Source organism: Acanthaster planci, linkage group LG07 (genome assembly GCF_054643075.1).
Source record: "Acanthaster planci isolate LZ-2023a linkage group LG07, COTS_SCS, whole genome shotgun sequence".
NCBI classification, from domain to species: Eukaryota; Metazoa; Echinodermata; class Asteroidea; order Valvatida; family Acanthasteridae; genus Acanthaster; species Acanthaster planci.
In genome coordinates, this window is record NC_141783.1 from 17,803,670 (window position 1) to 17,824,467 (window position 20,798).

General features: G+C 41.6%; 2 protein-coding genes across 6 annotated transcripts in view; both read right to left on the minus strand.

Moving 5' to 3' along the window:
• Positions 1–2,929, minus strand: part of LOC110980358 (uncharacterized) — a 37,497-nt gene extending 34,568 nt beyond the window's left edge. The window contains exons 1-3 of the mRNA XM_022236968.2: positions 2,612–2,929; positions 1,991–2,077; positions 1,298–1,520 (exon numbers count right to left, since the gene is read on the minus strand). Coding sequence (XP_022092660.2) covers positions 1,298–1,520; positions 1,991–2,077; positions 2,612–2,929 — 628 coding nt within the window. The remainder of the gene's footprint in view (positions 1–1,297; positions 1,521–1,990; positions 2,078–2,611) is intronic.
• Positions 1,715–20,798, minus strand: part of LOC110980359 (uncharacterized) — a 36,695-nt gene continuing 17,611 nt past the window's right edge. For 3 of the 5 annotated variants that reach the window (XM_087139526.1, XM_087139528.1, XM_087139527.1), the window contains 4 exons: positions 7,976–8,007; positions 5,406–5,616; positions 3,651–3,727; positions 1,715–3,227 (listed from right to left, as the gene is read on the minus strand). In XM_087139526.1, the coding sequence (XP_086995652.1) occupies positions 2,998–3,227; positions 3,651–3,727; positions 5,406–5,616; positions 7,976–8,007 (550 nt within the window). In that variant the 3' untranslated portion in view covers positions 1,715–2,997. The remainder of the gene's footprint in view (positions 3,228–3,650; positions 3,728–5,405; positions 5,617–7,975; positions 8,008–20,798) is intronic. The other 2 variants (XM_022236969.2, XM_022236970.2) reach the window with 2 other exon arrangements.

Consider the following 20,798-nt stretch of genomic DNA (forward strand, 5'->3'; position numbering starts at 1 on the left):
AGCCCAAGATTGCCAGATATGGAGAATATTGAGATCTTTTATGCCCCAAAGCAAGGAGTCAAGTATGGGCGGGAAGACGAAATGTAACGTGCTAACACAGGAAGAATTGCATTAAACTAGCCAGCAGTTGGAAAAGAACTCCTGCATTCTTTTGCAGATCTCTCCCTAACTGTAGTAAATATGGTAATGAAACTTACATCAATGGATCGAGGATCTTGTGCCCTTTCAGATGAGCCCAAGATTGCCAGATATGGAGAATATTGAGCTCTTTTATGCCCCAAAGCAAGGAGTCAAGTATGGGCGGGAAGACGAGCTGAAACGTGTAAACAAAGGCAGAATTACGCAAAACAAGCAAGCAGTAGGACAGGAACTCTTGCAATCTTTTGCAGATCTTTCTCTAACTATAGCAAATATGGTAATGAAACTTACATAAATGGATCGAGGATCTTTTGCCCTTTCAGATTAGCCCAAGATTGCCAGATATGGAGAATATTGAGATCTTTTATGCCCCAAAGCAAGGAGTCAAGTATGGGCGGGAAGACGAGCTCAAACGTGTAAACAAAGGCAGAATTGCGGAATTGAAGCAAGCAGAAACACAGGAACTCTTGCATTCTTTTGCAGATCTTTCCCTAACTATAGCAAATATGGATATGAAACTCACATAAATTGACCGAGGATCTTGTGCCCTTTCAGATGAGACCAAGATATGATACCTCCATGGGATCAATCAAATCAACAGATTCTGCCAATTTTGCCACAGGAAGACTCTTCTCACTCACAGCAGTCTCCTTTTTCAAAGTTGGGACATCTTGATCAATATTTTGGGCCAAAAGCTGCTCTTCAGGAGGCTTTTGGGGGGTAGTCCTGTCATCAAGAGGCTGTCCAGTGCTTGGCAGTGAACACTGATTACTAGCATCTACATGAAAATTGGCACCTGAAGCTACACTGCGAAGTTCATATTGACACTTAGTTGACTGGCTTCTTGGTCCAGAGTCTCTTTGATCCTGTTGAACTATTCCACCGACTACCTTTTGTTCTGAGTCACTACCCTGCACACATTTAGGCACAGAAACACCACCTTCAATGCAACTAATTTTAATATCGTAGGATGCTTTAACAGGAGCATTTGGTCTTTCAGAGATATCTGATAACTGTGAGATGACAGAAATTGGTTCAACTGTGCTGTACGTAACCGAGGATGAAGTAACAGTTCTTGCTGTCTTGCTAGCTGAAGTACAATTATCTGGCTCCTGAGACAATGGCTCGATTGATGAAACTCTGTTGGGGGCAACATTACTGGTATGATTCTCCTCTACAAGACCATGGGGAACCTCAGCATTTGGGGCTGATGTTTTAGATGAGTCTGTCTTCTCACAGGGTGAATCCAATTCACTTTGGACAACACTAGCTTTGGGCGAGGAGGATGCACTTTTGTTCACTGAGGGGGCATCTTCTTTGGCCACAGAAGAGGATGGTTTTGGAAAGACTTTGTTGACGATAGACTTCAACTTTTGTCTGTTCTGCCAGGAAAAGGTCAGGGAACCCTCAATCACATCTTGTTTTACCTGAGGAGATGGAGACCTGGATACTTTATAAAGGTTACTCTCCTTTGGGGACGGTGAACGAGAAGACACAGCAACTTGGCCATGGCTGTTTTTGTCGCTGTCCTCATTTGTCTGCTTCACTGACGAAGCGGCCTAGCTGGTGAGGAGATGGACTCTTCAGGCGAGTCACCATCCACCTGATCTGTTATCCCCTTGGCACTAATTGTTGACTGGGATTCTCTACCCCTTTCTTGAGGCACCCTAGCATGGGTACTTACATCTTCTGACTTGCTACCCTCTTTGGTTGTTCCCCATGCTTAGCAAAGCCACAGCTTTTGCACGGTCTGCAACTGCTTTCTCGGCTAAAGACTTGACATAAATGTTTGTCTGTTTATTGCTCGAGCTGTTTTCATTTTTGGCACTGGTCTGACTGTCCTTTGACTTACTGGCAGAAGCAGCTGGCTCACTGGAACTGGTATGTGAGAACCCTGTGCTGTCCAGAAGATCTGTTTGATCTCTTGCTTCAGGACTCGCTTCAGGTACGTTTTTTGCAGCAGAATTTAATGCCAACTCTGCAGCAGGACTTCTGTGAATTTCAGTGCTGGTAAGCGCACTTTTCTCCTTTGATTGAGACAGGTTCCCAGCATCATTGGCAGGAATTTTAGATGCAATATGTGATGGAGTTTCACTCTTGTCTAACTTGCAAGTGTTAGAGCTGCTGTCTGAATTGGGTTTAGCAGACAACTTGGAAGTGTTCTTTTCTGATGTCTCAGTCATGCACTGTCTTTTTTCCTTTTCGCTCAACAAGGTGGACTCAGACTGCAGTCTTCTGTCTTTTTCAGGCTTGGAAGTTTCCTTGCTTTCACTTTCCTTTTCCTTCTCCAGTCCTTTCTTATCAGATGAATAAACTTCCTTTGGCAATGTATCCAATCTGCTGGAGTAATTTACAGTTACATTCCTGCCACTGTCTTTACTTACATTTGCTGGGCTAGGATCTTTTGAGCACGAAGCTAGCTTTGCTGTGGCCTTGTCTGTGTATCTGTCAAAGCGAGCAGCAAAGGAGGCACCTCTGTTGCTGAGAGATCCATCCCTCCAGCGTGGAATGTGCTCCTGATCTTCACGCCTGTGGTGACTCCCTTTCTTGTAAGTACTCCTCTGGTACAGGGAGTCTGGATCACCCTGCTGGTAACCTCGCGAGGCCTGAAAGCTTGTATCCCTCCTCTCATTGTGCCTTCCAAGACCTTCCCTAGAATTTTGTATCGCTGAGAAGTCATGTCGCTGATGTCCCTGAGATCTAGGTCGCTGGTGGTATTGATGATCACTATATCTTGTTGGTTCGCTTTGCCGATAGTCTCGGTCCTTCGATCGTGACCTCTCTCTGCCATTCAGGGCTAAGAGGTCTCTGTCTCTATCATAATGAAATGCACCCCGATCTCCACGAGAGGCGTATGTATCAGAGAGCCTCAGCCTCTTGTCTGGAAGTCCCCCCAGGGTCTCTGCTGGATTTTGGGTAGTCCGACCTATTGGGTTGGAAATCTCTCACAAGCTGAGTAGTGGATTTCTTAGCAATCTGCTTTTTGGCTATTGGATGGGGCACTGATTGTCTCTCGCTCTGATATGCAGATGAGATCCCTGTCTTACTCCTTGCATCACCATTAGATTTTGTGTTCATACTAGACTTTCCTGCAACAGACAAAATGGCCATTAGCACCAATATTAACCCTTGCCTCTCTACAGGCCAGTAGTAGAGTTTAATCTTAAAACTCAAGAAATTTTGGATAGAACATTCTGGAATATGCCAAAATTCTGCAGCAGATTCTCAATACAAAGCTTGGCCTATTACGCTCGGATTACATGTAAAATTAATGGAAGTGGGTTCATACATGTACAATCCCTAGTTAAACAAAGCAGCTACAACAAAGTCTGAATAGTCTGAAAAATTCAGAAGTGAGATAACCCTGAGAATCAGGTCAAATTTAGAACACAGCCCTTGTTCTTTGGAAACCACTTTATTCCATACATATTTTCTACATGGTACCGGGATGTACAGTGTATGGGAATTTTCAGGAGAAAAGAAGTTTTGATTCCGGTTCATTTGTTACTTACTTGGTTTTCTACCTCGCGCTACAGAATCCTTAACAAAGTAGCTACATGTACCAGGAAGCTTGCAGAGAATGATCCTCCTATAAAACAAAACACACACACACAAATCAAGCAACAATGCTCCTTTCTGTATTGAAGGGAAAACGGTCATTTTTTCATTTCTGCATTTCAGGCACTTATACATGTAATAACAGAAATCAACATGAACAAATTAAGAAGGAATTTTCGACAGAAAGGATTTGTTGCAACATACATGTAATAAAGAAACAAACGCAAGCAAATATGGACCTTGGAAACACAAAATATTCCTTTTTAGAAACAAAAATGTCAAGATTTGACAAGGAAGTGGTACACCCAGATTCCAGAATAAGTCACAGGGCGTGGACGTGTAAAAGGATCTGTAAATGAACTGTGCGCAACTTATTTTATCCACAATTTCTGATGAGAAGAATTCCATTTGAGAGATTACCGGGTACATTTTAAAAACATGCAATGAGGACTGTCTGCAGACAAATTGGAAATGTACTAATTTTTCTATAAACAAGCACTGTAAAAATGGAAACACAAATCTGAAAGAATACCAGAAGCCTTCATTCACCACTGGAAAAGTTACTTATGTGGACCAAATGGTGGTTTTGGAAATTTTTTACTGTTCCATTTGTAGCTGAAGGCCCACTGAAGCTTGAGCTCTAGACTGGATCAATCAGCCCTCTCTGCCCATAATTCAGGACATTTCAAGACAGATCTCAGAAAAATTCATGTACGCATCTATCAACTGTAGCCCCTCCCTCAGGAATGCATTCTTAAGCGACCCCTTAATTGAATGAACACCACCCACATTGCTCATTTTGCTCTGGTTGAGAACATTTAGAAATTATTCAAATTTTCAATATTTTTAAATTTCAAATTTTGGTGACCCACCAACCCACCCCCCACATAAAAAACCCTGATTTTATTTCATTCAGTATTGTACATTACGCATGGTGGCGGCCATATTGTTTGCTGTGACCCAACGCGCGTGACCGCATGACAAATTCCTGTTACAGCATTCCCTGATATAATGTTCTTCTCAATATAAAAGCTCTTTTTTCGCATCCATGGCTGTTCTCCTGTTAACTGTGTACATTTAGTTTTGTTACAGCACTCTCGTTTACAGCACATTTACAAATATTATGCCCCAGAAGAAAACATGCAAAATATCGACATGAATGTTTTTTGTATTAAACTGCAGTGCATCAGCTGAAAATGGGTTGCCTTCATGGACCGACCCCTGCTTTGCTCGGTCCAATAGTCTAACAGAAAATCGGGCTTCACATCTTAGTTTTAGCAGGCTATCATCCTGAAATACTTCACCTTCAGAGTGCTGAAGGGATGTCATCATCTTGTGACAAGATATTCCAGGACTTGTTGCCTATATTATATACATGTAGTCATCCTGAGGATCTAAACAAGTTAGATGGAACTTCCAGAACTCTGTTAACAGAGTCACCTACTGGCGTGCAACCCACAGTGCCAATTCAGCCCAGTGAGGCAAATCTCCCAATCTGTAATTGTTGTGGAGGCTCCGCGAACAGTGGCAGAGCTACAGTAGGTTAAATCAAATACAGGCATTCAAAGAGACAGAAGAAACTGTGTATTCCATTGTATCCCTGTATCTTAATGAACCTGGATCTGCCCTTGTTCAATTCATCAGCAGCCCAAAATGTACTTTCCATTCTTTGCAACTGTACAAAGATAAATTTGTCTCTGCTCAATTACCTTGACTTCCAAGACCAGACCAGCAGGGACTCCTCCGGGTCAAACTTTAGCAACTTGACACTGCAAGCACGAGTCTTGTGTTGCTGCTCAACAAATCCGTCCACGGTGTTCTTGGCTCTTTCAATTGATGGATACGTGTTACTGCTTGCACTGTCCTTCGTTCTTTTGTCCAACGTTGTAGCCACCAAGTTAGTTTTCTCTTTTTGCAATGCTATGATTAAAAGATAAAAAATTAAACTGCATGCATGAATTACTGCTGCAAAACTGAAGATTTTTTTTTTAATCATCCCACATACATCGTTATTTGCCCTCTGAGAGAGCCAATGTGGTTCCCAGAGAAAAGCCTCAATTACCGGTAATTAAATCCACATTACATGTCTAACAGCTATCATGCTGCACCAACAAGTATCACATGTACATGTACATGTAAGCAGTTCTTTGATGCGCAAATGAGCTGAGCCTGAGCCCCCGTCATGTGCGAGGCACAACTCACTCAATTTACTTGTACCATCGAATGGAACTTCTACTTGCTGTGGAATGGAACTTCTATTCTTCTGGAGCAGCCATAACTGAATGTTGGGGGGGAATACTCATTGACATATTATCCCCTACCCACCAATCAGATGACAAATACATGTACACACATGTATTCAAGCATGTACACTTACATGTACATGTATGCAATGGAGAACTACTGGTTCATGTACATGTATTTTCAGCCACGTTTGAAATACCACACAGTCATTCAGTGTGGAAGGCACGACAGTTACCATTCAGAAATTTTGCTGTTACCTGAACATGTACATATATTTCTGTTTTGTCACAGAGACTGGAAGGCTACACAGCACTTCTCATCATACATGTACACGTACTTGTACATGTATGCCATTTAACTTACGAGCGAGTTTTTTCAAGTTAAACACTTATCCAGACATTTTGCTTTCAAATGAAAACATAACAAATAAGTACCGGTAAGTGTGAAAATCTTGATCCCTTAAAACATTATCCCACCACTTTTCCCCGGATTACAATGAACCAAATAGTTTTCAAACACATTGAGCAGGACCAGTAGTCCATGAATTGGCTGTTAGCAACAAAAATCCTTTAATTTAAGCCACCAAGAATAATCCGCCAGCTTCACCAATAGATCTTGTGCACGGGGAAGCTATTTTTTATCATGTTCACTGACTCTATCATATCCAGCGTAATTTGTTAAATGGTGGTGATGTCAGACTATTTTGGGTTCTAAAACAAACTGTCTTTTTTTAAAAATGTGAATCAAAATTTCTGATATACACGTACTGTGATTTACATGTATTACAAATATTAAATTATCACAAACAAAACCTGGCATGAATTTGTATGAACTTTGACTTTTTTGCTGGTATTTTACCTAAGGTTCCCCAAATGAAAAGTTTTACCTCACTTTCAATTCAGGATGGCTGACACACGAATGTACAGTCTACTGTGGCCAGCACAGGTGTTGTTTCTTGTTTAAGTACAGACATGTAGGTGTTGAGAAATCTTTGATAAGGCCGCATAACATTTCACGCACTGTATATTTTGATGCCGGAGGGTCATTGGAATCCCTGGAATATCCCTCGCTGTGCAGCACAACCTTAGGCCCAATAAGCCCTGAGTAACAATCCTTGAAGCACCCCCTTTTTTAGGGATTAATTTTGCAGCATGGTGGTAATGATCAGGAATTTAGGGAACGAAAATAATCAAAGTGTTTGTACTGACTTTGGTTTGTTTCTCAAAGCACATGTACATTTGAATTCAGTTAACTGTTCATTTTATTCACCAAGAAAAGACCGATCAACAGCTCATCAGCAAGTCTGGTCATTTAGAGAGTCGTACATATACATACATTTCCATGTTAGCCTTTTCTCAAAAGAGACTTACTTTTTATGTAATAACAGAAACACGGTGAGGTACATGGAATTTGTGTGAAAAGTGTGATAACATGCAGAATTTATCCCAGGCTGACATTTACACTACAAATGTAAACAGCACAATCTACATGCACTGGTTTGTTTATATTGGTAATTCTCCACTCCGCTGAATTCTCATTTTACCTTTTCAACTTGATGCTAAACTTTCCTTAATCCAGTACCAGCAATCTTTTAAAATATTAATGTATTCAAGCACTCATTTCTAAGTGGTGGCTAGACAGCTACATGTAACCTTTTATTTTTCCAAACAGACAATCTGTTAACCCTCAATAAAGTTTAACTTTTCTGTTAGGCTCAGCAGTGGAATTCCAAGGGCCGGGGAGTTGCCTCCTAGAAACATCTTACTTATTGAAAGCTTGCGACTTGAAGCTTTTCATGATGGAAGAAAAGCAATATTGGTACTATCATCTGACCAGGCTAAGAAGGAGGATGAGGTTTCCTATGGGTGAAGCAAATTTCAGTCGTTGAGGGTAAATATTCAACATTACAATCCCCCAGCCTCCCCTGACCCTGATATGCCACAGAAGCTTGCCGTCTTTCCAAGGTGAAACACACATATTAGTAATATTTTTTAGTAAAAAAAAACCAAAAAAAAAACCTATACCAGTACTTTACCTTGTTTAATGTGATTCTTCGTTCGCCGCCTCCTGTGAGCAAAAACACATCAAATGTATAGTCAGGGCCAGGCATTGGACCAATCACACATGCTCAACATATGCTGACCAAACTTGTTCACTGTGCAACAACTCAACTGCACTGTACAACTAGAAATAACAATACACGTATATATTGCTTGGCCATTTCATTATCTGTGTGTGGAGAAGCAAAACGTACCTAAAAATGCAAAATGGTAATTGCAAATAGCGACAACAGCATGGGAGCAACTGATGCACTTGTACGCAAATACACACGTACCTTACACGTACAACACATTGTGCTTTTATACTTCTACTTTCCCAATCGTCTTCCTTGACCACTTGTCGACAATTTTATTTTGGAATGAAAATCCCACTTTCGAAAAGGGAAAGATGTATCAGCTAACTACAGCAAAATACTTGTACATGTACAATAGAGACTGACCACTGAAAGTCATTTGCACTATGAACACATACTGGAGGGCAATATTCTAAACGCATCTAAAAATTTACAAAAATAACAGGACCAACCACAAAGCAATAACTGTAACTTTTTTGTAAAACAGCCAAGTTCAAGTTTAACACAGAGTCCATCCCCATGGGCTGGGACACTGTGTACATGCCGCAGAAAACAAAGGGGATATCAGGTGTGCTACCATCGAGGGCTCAGGGGTACAGTTGACCTTCTATTACCACTGACCATGCATACATTTAGATTGTCTGATCTTGTTTTTCACATCCTCCAGTGTCAACACCAGCAATGGGAGGATCTGGATCCAGCCTACATGTACATGTTTTTTTCACTTGGGTCTCGATGTTCAAGGCTGCTTTTGTCTCACACATAACACACTGATTCTAGTGAATTGCTTCTACAAGTATGTCCACTTGAGAGACCATTGTGAAAGGAAACCATTTGCCAGTTCCTTTCTATACTTGAACTTTTAAAGGGCACCCAACCGTAACATACAATGTAACTTTGGCTGATGGGCTCTACCAGTACATGTACTGTACCTTCCTCAATCCTGCAAAATCCCCCCCCCCCCACCTCCTGGTGGACATTACTCTGGATAGATTAGGGATTGAACCTTTAACCTACAGACCGGCAAGTTTATAGAATTACGAATCAAAGTGGTAAATATGTTTAATCCCTATAATTTCAAAATGCTGTGGCACTGTGCTAACTTCAAACTACATGTACAGATGTACATGTAGCAAGGTTTGTGTGGTCCCACATGCAACACAAACAACATGGTGCTGACAACAAGACTTCTCGTAACTGGTCGCATGTAACACGTACAGTCAGTCCATTCAGGATGTTGCAATGTAAAACAGCGATGCACATATATAGGCCTAAAGCTTAAAAACCTGCTTCATTCTTGATATATTCATATTCCTTTCATATTCCGTTTCAATGATTTATGCTGGTGACAGAGGAAGACAGCGGCATGATACGATACGTGTTCGGCATACTAGCATGCCATTTGAAACTGTGGAGCAAACATGGTTACCATTATAAAAACTCTGGGTTTGCAATGCTCTGTCCAACTTACACATGCAAAATACTTTGGTCAAAGTCCTAGTGAAAGAGAGAGTTTTTCAAGATGAATGCCTCCATTGAATACAACAGTGGATCTAGAGCACCTTAAGTTCGGGCACTATGCACGTTCCATGTTTGAACAAAGACTACTACAGGGCTAGGCATGCATGTGCCTTGGGTAGATGGTTTCCTGTAACTGAATAGCAACATGCAAATAAAAGGGAAGTGGACTTTTCATTTGAGGGAACCACAGCTCCATTGCAAAGCTGGCGTTGCAGATGCATTTACCGGCACCCACTCTGTGGAAATGAGTCACAAGTCACCACGACCACTTTTGAGTTTTAGTTTGTAATCTGATTGAGGAAACTGAGCTCTTTGTTACGACATGTCACTCAGTTTGGAATGATGGAAATGGATGTTGTGTAGATTATTTTAAAACGAGGATTCCTACTGCTTAAACACTGTGCAAGATTCTTTCAATGGCCTTTAAATCAAAAGTGGCTCTGGCGACAAGTGACTCATTTTTGCAGAGTGTGGGTCACATACATGTAAATGATTGTACAAAGTAAAAAATCTATAGTTTAGGCAATTCTGGCTTTTTATGTGCGGAGATAATGCCTCTCTTTAAGAGTATAGCCGCCAGCAAAAGTCCATAATGAAACTACTACTGCTGATCTCATGAAACAAACTTGCTTTTGCTTTCAACTAAACAATTTCAGAGCTGCCACATACCGGTACATGTACATATAATTCTTACTGTACTACTCTGTAAAAGGGCACACGATTTCTGATCATCTTTACAAAATAATCACATGTCCTTGCTCTATGATGTAAATCTGCTAACAAGGGCATGAAACGCCTTTCACAACCCGCAAGAAATTCTTCTGCGCCAGTGGAGGCAATTTTGCAAAATGCATGACAACACCAGCTGAGAAACCACAGGGCATGAACATTAATTTCCTGCCACAAGGCAGTCCAGCTGTGGGAAGGCAGAAAGAAAACTGGCATGCTGCCAAAGACGTCACTCGGGGTTTCAGTTTTCCCGTGTGGGAGGAGGTACTGGATCACCCCATGCTGCAAGAGCTAATCAGAATGGCTTGGGGGTTTTGCTGTTCATGCAGTGGCTGCATGCTCAGACAGCTTGTTCCCTCAACAGGAAATATGGCGCCTGTAAAACCGGTAACCATCACTGGAGAATTAACGTGGGAAAAAATAATGCCCTCAGATCTCATAGGACCTTCTCTGGATTATCACTGCCTGCTAGAGCTTATGCTATCAAATAGCACGACTGATCAATTTCTAGTGTCTGAGTATCCAGTACATTTATCTTATCTCTGAAACTTCATCTTGCATGTACTTGTCCAATGAAGCTTGATAATAAGTTGATTTCATTGCCCACAAACAAATTGTTCTTAAATTCCGCGGTTCTCAATTCAAGTTTAAAGCATTTGAAAAAGTATGGGACCTTTATCATGGCGACACATTTCACTTTATTCTTTCCTCAATTTTGCAAATCAGATTCCACATTGCCACTTTGTGTACAACTACGCACATTCCAGTCCTTTTAAACACATTTTTTTTTCTACCTCACAAGTACATGTACATGTATTTGTGCGCTAGAACTTCAGATGTTTCCAACACTGCCTTCCTGCTTTCTTACTGTTTGGGGAGAGAATTGTCCTGATGCAACTGCACTTCCTTTTACCTCTAGTGACCTTGGGAAAGCCAGGACATGGCTGTTGTCATTGCGATCTACATTGTACATGTATGTACATGTATGTACATGTACACGGTCATTTCTACCGGGCGCATCAACAAAATTTTAATGACATGTGCTACCCTGTTTATAAATTCTTCTAACACAATAACAGAAAGTCAACTGCATAAATGAGAATACACAAGTAAAAAAACAAACAAAAAAATGTGTGAACTGATGGTTCTTATTTCAATGTTTTGTTATTGTGCAGAGAAAAATGAGCTACATGAATATATATGTATGTGTACAAAAATTATTTCTGGATGCACCAGTAACCCATGGCACTGACCCACATGGGGACAAAAACATTTTAAGTCCTAAATTTAGTTGAACAAGTGCCCTTTGGAATTTGAACTAGTCTCCAGTAACTGCAGTTCTGACCCAACGACCTCGATGACCTCCTGCAGTTGACAAGCTTCCCTTTGTCCCAATTTTATGTCTCTGTGGTGGTGATGTCTAGCAAGGCACAGTACATGTATGTAAACTATTTGCTATCACGGCAATATTAACGATGCAAACTCCCCAAAAATCTTGATGAGGAAGTGCATACGGAAGCTTGTCCTACCGGGTACCTACAGATCAAAAAATCCAAAGCTACAACATAGAATTAATTTAATGTATGCTTGCCACACATTATGAATATTATTAGGTGGAATAAGGGAGATCCAGTCAAGCTGCTGGATTCCGTTTTATGGTAACTCTGTGAGGCCACATGAGCTGCCAATCAAGCTACATGTACTGAATATGTACTACTTGTACTCACTGCATAAGCCTGTGGATAAGCCCATGGATAGGAGGCTGGCAAAAAGCCTGTCAAATAGAGCTGGACTGGTTATTCTGTGGCCAGCAGCTCACATCGTCCTGAAAATTCAATGCATCCCATTTCACTCTTCTACAGGAGTGCTACCTTTTGCTCTGAGCAACCACACAACTGTCAGAATTTTTGTTTTAATAAAACCAAACCATAGCATGCAATCATCACTAAATATGGAATCAAATTGGCCAATAATTTGCCTTGTATGCATGAACATGTACACATGTAAGTATATATCCATGGAACGCACACACCATTAGCCTCACCATACTGTGTAAAATAACAAGGCTAACTGTGTACTGGCCGATACAGAACATGGGTGCTTAATAACCTGATTGATAGGCATCAAGATGTGGGCAGGTACATAAGCAAACTCCATGGTCTAGGGTCTTCTGCCTTCACAAATAAAATTGAATTGCTCAATGCATGATTAAAATGGTTTCTATGTATGGGTCATTTAAATTTGATGTCCAAAAGTGTAACATTTTGGTGTCTCTGTTACAGCCAGCCTACGTTATTTCACATGTCAACATGTATCACTGAAAATGCCTAGGAAGTAGGTTTGGCAGGCACTTTGCATTACTTAATCCCTCTTGAAAATTAAAGCACATATGTTCCCAACTTGCAAAATCACATCAGATGTGACAAAGACACAAAACAATTGGCCCTCAAATCTATGGAATGACCAAATTTAATTTCCTTCAGCTGCTCCAGTGTTTTAATGTTCAACTTACTTTGCTGTATGCCCATCAAAATGTATTGCATACGTCCTCCAAGGTTCCTTCTCATAAATACACACCTTTCACCCCAGTAACCCTATTACATGCAGCAGAGGCCATAAGTTAATTTTGTTGATCAGCACTTTTTATGTACAGGTGCAGTCCAACACTCACATTGATAAGATATCCTTTGGACTTTGAGATTACCTTGTTATAACAGGAACCTTTTTTAGTAGGAATGAAAACAGTGAACAAAGAATTGGGACCTAGATGTAAAATGTCCTTTTGTGTTGAAGTAGAATGTTGCGTTAATAGTGCTTCAGCAAAGTTCAACTGTACATGCAGCAGTAAACTATCTCACAACAGGAGACACTGTGTGTGGTGCAGAAGGCCAGGAGTCCAGTGCAATGTTATATGCACAACACTGACAGAAAAGGGATCCGCAGTTGTGTTGGGTTTTGTTGAATGTGGCCCAGGTGCCTAAATAAAAATCAATGGAGGTTCGGATAATTTAACTTTTAACTTGTTCTGGGCAAATCTCATGCACATCTATACAAAGGTAAATCAATACCCTGTGGGTACATTATGGGGCACTTAATTTGTAACAGGAAGTAGCCAGGGCTCAGGCTTACCAGGCGGCTCTGAGGCTGTTCATTGTTATGCTGATTCAGTAACAAGAAACACAGAAGGTTTACATGTACTTACAGTAGGTCTATAACAAAAGCCCTGCCTCTATAACTGCCCTGAGCATCAGGTCAGTTACAAGTACATACCTGTGCATGTAGCCTGCTATTATGGGGAAGACAAACAGAATTGATTTTGCATATAACCCTGCAATGTAGCTCCAGAGAAGGTTTTCTTCGGAACCTTCCTGAATCCTCCAAACCCATCACGACAATGGAGTCCAACAGCAAATTCTACATGTATGCACTGTATTTGAATTTTCAATGGGCTTGCAGACCCCATGTCAAATGATGGTGGCAGGGCTACAACATAACACCTGCACTTTCCTCTATCTGTGGATTCTGTTCCATTTCACTGCCACAGGAAACCACGCACGTAAACAAAGCATGAGGTCACATGCAGGTCCCTACAGCAACCAGTTTGACTTCATCAGCAAACATGACAGCCACTGGCCCAGCAGAGCGTGCAGAAGAGTGGAATTTTCCCTGTGGCTGAATGGGCTGCAGGCCTGTCAGTCCTTCCAAGTCTATTCATTCTTCTAAAAGCCACGCAGTCACAAATAATGGATGACTGAACAATCGCTAGGGAATGCTTTTGTCCCAGTTTATTTGAATAGCTCCCGACTTGGCTGAAGACTTCAATGACTTGTGTTAGGCTGATGGGACTTCTGAAGGTCTCAACTGCAGCCTTCCAGCAACATGTACTTGAATACAGACATTCTTCCTCTTTGCTTTGTCCAGGGTCTATAGATATGACAGTACCATGGCTTGGATTTATCCAAATGGAGCCTGTTTAATTTCTATGTTTTCTCTGGAGCCATCTGGGGCCCTGCACGATTTCTCCATGGTGCTCTTATTATCCATGGGGTTCCTGAAGGCATTCCAGCTCAGCCTATCGAGTGCATCCCTCTAAGATGCAGATGGGCCAATACATGTAAACAACTTTATTAAAATGATGACAGAAAGTCCTAGAGTACCGGTAGTTTACACAGACAGTCCTGGAGTAGTTTGTGCAGAGGAAATGCATAGGAGTAGATATCGGGGAAAAACGACTACACTGTACATGTACAGTACATGTACCCGGTATTGTGTGGTAAATGCAGAGATACTGCATACATTTCAGGAAGTAAATGGTGGTACACATGCATCCATACCCCACATCTTGGGCACATTCTTAATGTACAGAAAACATGGGCATATACAGTACATGCAAGTTTTACTGAAAGTTGTTAGCAAGTCATTTGAAGATGCTGATAAATTTTATATGCTTCGTGAAAGGCTGAAGAAAGTGGATGACTCCTTTGAACTTCAGAATTCAGCAAAAGTTAATGCAAAAAGGTGAAGTGCATGACAAACGTGGCAGGTCTCGAACCTTCTCAAAAGGTGATGTATGGTTCACTCTGCATGGATTCCATGCAACAACATATATTCCAAGTGTGACCGTAGAGCCTCTCTTTGATGGATCTGAAGCACATGTGGACATTGAGCCTAATGAATTCCAGCGCTCTTGATGCTTTGGTGACTACGTGATTCATTTGCCTCTCCCATCTAAGATCACGTTGCATGAATACACCCAAGTACATGTACATGTAGGTGACATCTTTAGTTTCTTCAAGAGGTTCACCTGACACCGGTATAGGTCATCACACCAGGATTTCTCTTTAGTGTTAAACGCACGGTTTTGCACTTGCTTATGTTGAAACACAAGCCCCTGGTGGCAGCCCATTTGTCAACCCTAACCTTCCCCAACCACACAGAATTAAACAGTAGTAAAGTGTTTAATTCTGTGGGGATAGGTCTGGTAGGCTCATAACAGCTAGCTTTAGCATTGGGTTTGGCATACCTCAGAAAAACAAAGTCCAACAACCTCTGTGCACAAAGTCCCATATGGGTGTTTAACTTTGTGTGAATGGGGAAGGTTAGGTCCAGCAACCCTTGGGGTTAGGGTTAAGGTTATTCAGATCATTCTGGGAAAAGCTTTCCCTCTGCAGCAGAGGTTATGCTCCTGTAGATTATTAGGCAATCGTCTACAAGCAGCCTGATAATTAACACTTCCTGCCCCTACTGCCTTACAGGTGTCATTTATAAACAGGAAGAGGTGAGGTCCAAGTACTGTTCCTTGGAGGACCCCACTATATACTTGATGCCACCTTAACGGTTTACCATTAACCATTACACGTTGAAAGTGATTAGGAAGGAATGCTGAGATGGAGTGATCAAAGGGGTTGGTTACTATTGGAAAATATGACGTAATTGACTGTATAAGGAAAAGACTTTTGTGCATAGTGCATAACATGTACACTCGTATACAGCAAACGTAGCAATGAACGTATACATTCATGCAACTGTATAAATGTCTGTGTTGCGACATGGCAGTGATACTGTCGTCGGAGGACATTTTGAATCAGCTGGACGAAGAGGATGATGGCCCCAATAGCCTAGATTTAGCTGCAGAAAGTGACCTCGACATTTCACAGGTAATTCAAAATTCAGGCCTACTCAAACATTTTAGACAAGTAGAATTGTGACTAAATTTTGTATGTTGTATGTGTATTGAATCACAGCTAGGTTTGGACGACTCGGGCTTATGAAAATAAATTTACATCATCATGCATGATGTAAAATGACTATTTTTCAGCAGTTGCGGGTTTGATTTTGAAGGATTATTTGAACTGAGGGTAGTCCAGGGTAGGTGGCAGTGACAGCAGGAAAAGTTGGAATTTAGAAATTTATCCACACCACAACAATCATGTCAATCTTTGCTCATAGAGCTACATGTAATGTTAGCTAGGCCCTAGCTAGGGTGTACTTGAGGCCAAAATAAAACAAAATGTAGTGGTGTAGGCCTATTACTGGTCACAGAAAAATAGGGAAGGTCGGTCGGGAGTTTTTACTTCAAATCTACATGTTACCATCTTTTTTACACAGTTGCGGCGAAGTGACTGATACCCATAAAATGCTAGTGTTGGCGATATTTTTAGGGGCAGGTGCTTTTTCGCGTTACCCTCTGGTACACTCCCTTACAAAAAATGGTTTGGCACTCCTTACCTTTCAAAACATAATGCATGAGCCTCATTGCAAATACCATTTGGCTGATTTTGGACAATGGTCGTCGCTCGGCCTAAATGCAATGTGGGAAGAGTACATTTTGACCATTGTCCAAATCAGTCAGGCGGTGTTTGCAACTATAAATGTAACTGGGCAGATTATGCTTTTTGCTAGTTTTTTATTTTTTTTAAAAAATGTTCCATGTATGACATATATACCATGTTTTTGAATCTGTGTTTGCAGGATTGGGAAGACAGTGACTCTGCAAGTGAAAGTGAGGAAACTCCTGCAGGCTCAAATGACAACATGGACGATGGAGGTCTCAGCAACAACTCCGGAAGTGAAGACTCGCACCGAGGGCAACCAAGTCATTCCTGTACAGCAGGACAGGAAGGTAGGCCAGTGGTAGGTGGTAGATACCAGGATGCCGGGGCTACACGACGTAGGGGTGCCAGGGCTGCAGGAGGTGCACCTGTTGCAGTTCCTGCGGAAGGATGGTTGGCTACTTTACCCCAGCTGAACATTCCACCATACACGGAAACACCGGGGCCTAAGTGTAATCTTGGCTTCGATGCACCTGAGCTAGACTTTGTTCTATGCCTTGTTGGAGAAGAATTCTTTGAAAAGTTGGCAAGGAATACCAACAGAAAGGCTGCATCAGAAGCCTCTCCCACTCCTCCATATCCAGTCACAGAGTGTGCTACATCTGATAAATACTCGAGTTCTACAACGGCGAGAGAAAAGAAAGCTTTTGTAGCAGTCAACATTCTCACGGGCATCAAGCAAGCGCCTAAGTACACTGATTATTGGAGTGAGGATGCAGTTCTCAATGACCCATACGGGTCTTCAATTATGTCAAGACGAAGGTACGAAAAACTCTGCCAGTATTTTCACTGCAGTGATCCTTCAGTTCCTGCAAACAATAATGACCGTTATCAATAAAGTGCGGAACTTTGTTGATGAACTTCTGCAAAACTTTCAATCAATGTACACACCAGGAAGCTGCCTTTCCATTGACGAAGCAATGATCAGGTACAACGGAAGATTACTAAGGAAGCAACACATGCCCAAAAGCCCTACAAAGTGGGGTATAAAACTACTGTATGGTGTCTTTGTAATTCAGTCACTAGGTACTGCCTGAACTTCAACGTTTACACTGGACGTGGCAATAATCCAGATGCTGTAAAGGAGTTTGGACTTGGATAGTCCAAGTACATAGTTATGAATATACTTCGTAACTATCTGCTCCGGTATCACCATGTTTACGCAGATCACTTCTTCAATTCACCTGCCTTAGTGGAAGACCTTCGTGATGCAGACACATTCCTTTGTGGAACTCTACGCAAAGACAGGTGTGGAGTGCCAAAACAAATTCAGGCAGTCAAACTAAAAAAATACAAGAGTGTAAAATGGTGTAAAGAAGGTATATGTACATCCATCATAGTGACTCTCTGAAGGAACAAGCAGGACGTCTACCTAATCTCAAATAACAATGATGGCCAAGATACACTGAAGCCTGGAGCCAAGTACGTCCATCAGGAAGTGATCTCTGTCCCTACTGCTGTTACCGACTTCAATGCAAAGATGGGACGTGTGGATCATTCCAACCAACTGAGAACGTATTACAATGTCGACCAAACAGGGAGAAGATACCGGTAGTGGAAATACTTGTCCTGGGGCCTATTCAACTAGGCACTCATCAGTGCTTACATGTACATCCTATGGGAGCTAAGCAATAGGCCGCATGGAAACAACAGGTGGAAATATTCCCTCAAGGCGTTCAAACTCGCCGTGATCCATCAGCTGGCTGATGGATTCTCACCCAGAATGCGCAAGTCAAGTTGCGACAGTCAACGACCAATACAGCAGGTGTTGGACTCCCAAACAATTCCTGGCCACCCTCTGGTGCATTATGGAGATTGGAAACGCACATGCATTTGTTTTAAGCCTGCTGGGCGACTCACAAATGGGAGAAACCAAATCCAAACTGCGTATGGTTGAACCGGGAGTGGAGCTAACATGTGCAGGCTATGTTGCTTCAATGAGTGGCACCACCAAACAATTCCTGGCCACCCTCTGGTGCATTATGGAGATTGGAAACGCACATGCATTTGTTTTAAGCCTGCTGGGCGACTCACAAATGAGGGAAACCAAATCCAAACTGCGTATGGTTGAACCGGGAGTGGAGCTAACATGTGCAGGCTATGTTGCTTCAATGAGTGGCACCACCAAACAATTCCTGGCCACCCTCTGGTGCATTATGGAGATCGGAAACGCACATGCATTTGTTTTATGCCTGCTGGGCGACTCACAAATGGGAGAAACCAAATCCAAACTGCGTATGGTTGAACCGGGAGTGGAGCTAACATGTGCAGGCTATGTTGCTTCAATGAGTGGCACCACCAAACAATTCCTGGCCATCCTCTGGTGCATTATGGAGATCGGAAACGCACATGCATTTGTTTTAAGCCTGCTGGGCGACTCACAAATGGGAGAAACCAAATCCAAACTGCGTATGGTTGAACCGGGAGTGGAGCTAACATGTGCACGCTATGTTGCTTCAATGAGTGGCACCACCCACCTCTTTCCAGATCAATAAATCATGTAAGATGTTAACCATACAGTTATTTTGGAAACAGTACAGCCATTCATTTCATAAGCCATCTGCTACAGGTCAGCTGTCCCATGTGCCCAGCATTCTGTCATGTCAGAACTGTTGGACATATTCTTAAGGTTTCTTTTTTTTTTTATCCTGCACTCTAAGCAGTTGAAATGTGTGAGACTTGTCTGAAAAAAAGGATTTCTGAGACAATGTTTCAGTATTTCACTGCTAAAATTGTCTTTTTGGGACATGTTACTACTTTTTGAGGGTTGAAAAAGTGATGTGGGGAAAAATGTGTGAACTTTGTAGATGGAAATCTTTCAGAATCCATACATAATTTTGTATCTTTGTTTTCTTGGGTCAAAGGTCACCGTCCACGAGCAGAGACACCAAGTTCTACAATGTCAAATGTCAAAGTAATGTGATATGACATATTTAAATGAATCTGAGGTACATAGCAAGTAAGCATGGCTGTAGATATTGCATGTTTTCATTTGCATATAAATTGCATTTATAATGCTTGTCATATCCTTCAAAAGGCCAACGGTCAATTAGCGATGTCAAACGGACATTAGAAAATGTCATAGGTCAAAGTAACCACACCAATATTTAGTGATGTCAGAGTTTCCACTCATGAGATAAATCAGCCTTTCAGTAAAGAAATTACACAATTTCAATGCATCTGCATTTTATTCGCAATATTTAACATATTATTTATGTCAAAGGTCAAATTCTAAGGGTCAGAGGTCATTCAATATTCATATATTTGGAAGTACTTTTGACCTTCCACCAAATACGGTCAAAATTACTGACAGTGAAAATGTATACACATGTTGCTAATTCAATAATTTTTTCAACATTTTTTGAAATGTGGCCTTTTTTCAAAGGTCACATTTCAAAGGTCAAAGGGGGTCAGAGGTCAAACACATTGTACAGTCTGAAAGAAAATTGTGTACTGTACAAAAATTAATAAAACTTGCAACCCAAACAAATGAACGGGAAAAAAGATGCACTGCATTATTTGATCATAGACATTTTTCATTTACAGTAATTTACAAGCACATGTCTGAGGAGTAGCAATGCACATTATGCCCAGTAAGCATGTGCTAATGAGTTAAAGGTACTGCCATCAACAAAGGGAGACCCTAACCACATCAACATCCTTATGAAAAGAATCCTTCCCAAGCAATGTCCCTTTGGACTTGTTCATTGCTACATGTATTTTCAGGTCACTTTAAGATCCTTTCGGTATGTTTTACAAGCAGAAACTCCGCACCTACGTGTAATGGATTTCACCCAACTAAAGTGCTATCCAACTTCCAAGTGGTCGAAACATGGACAGACTAGCTTACCGGTCACTGCATGGGATCCTCCACAAGATATTACTGTGAATAGTGCATACACACCTTTCCCTGAGCCCTGGTCCAAATTGACTTGATGATCACGGAAATCCAAAAGATCATGGCCACACCCAGTTGCAATATGTGTACTAGGACACTCGAATTCCTGTCACAAACACTGTTAAAAGCTGTACGTGAGCCTGGAAGTCCAACCCATCCTCTGTTTTGGAGGGCCTCAAGTCCCTGCATATCATCGTAACACCCAAGCAATGAGGCAGTGTTGCAGTATATGGCAAAAAGAATC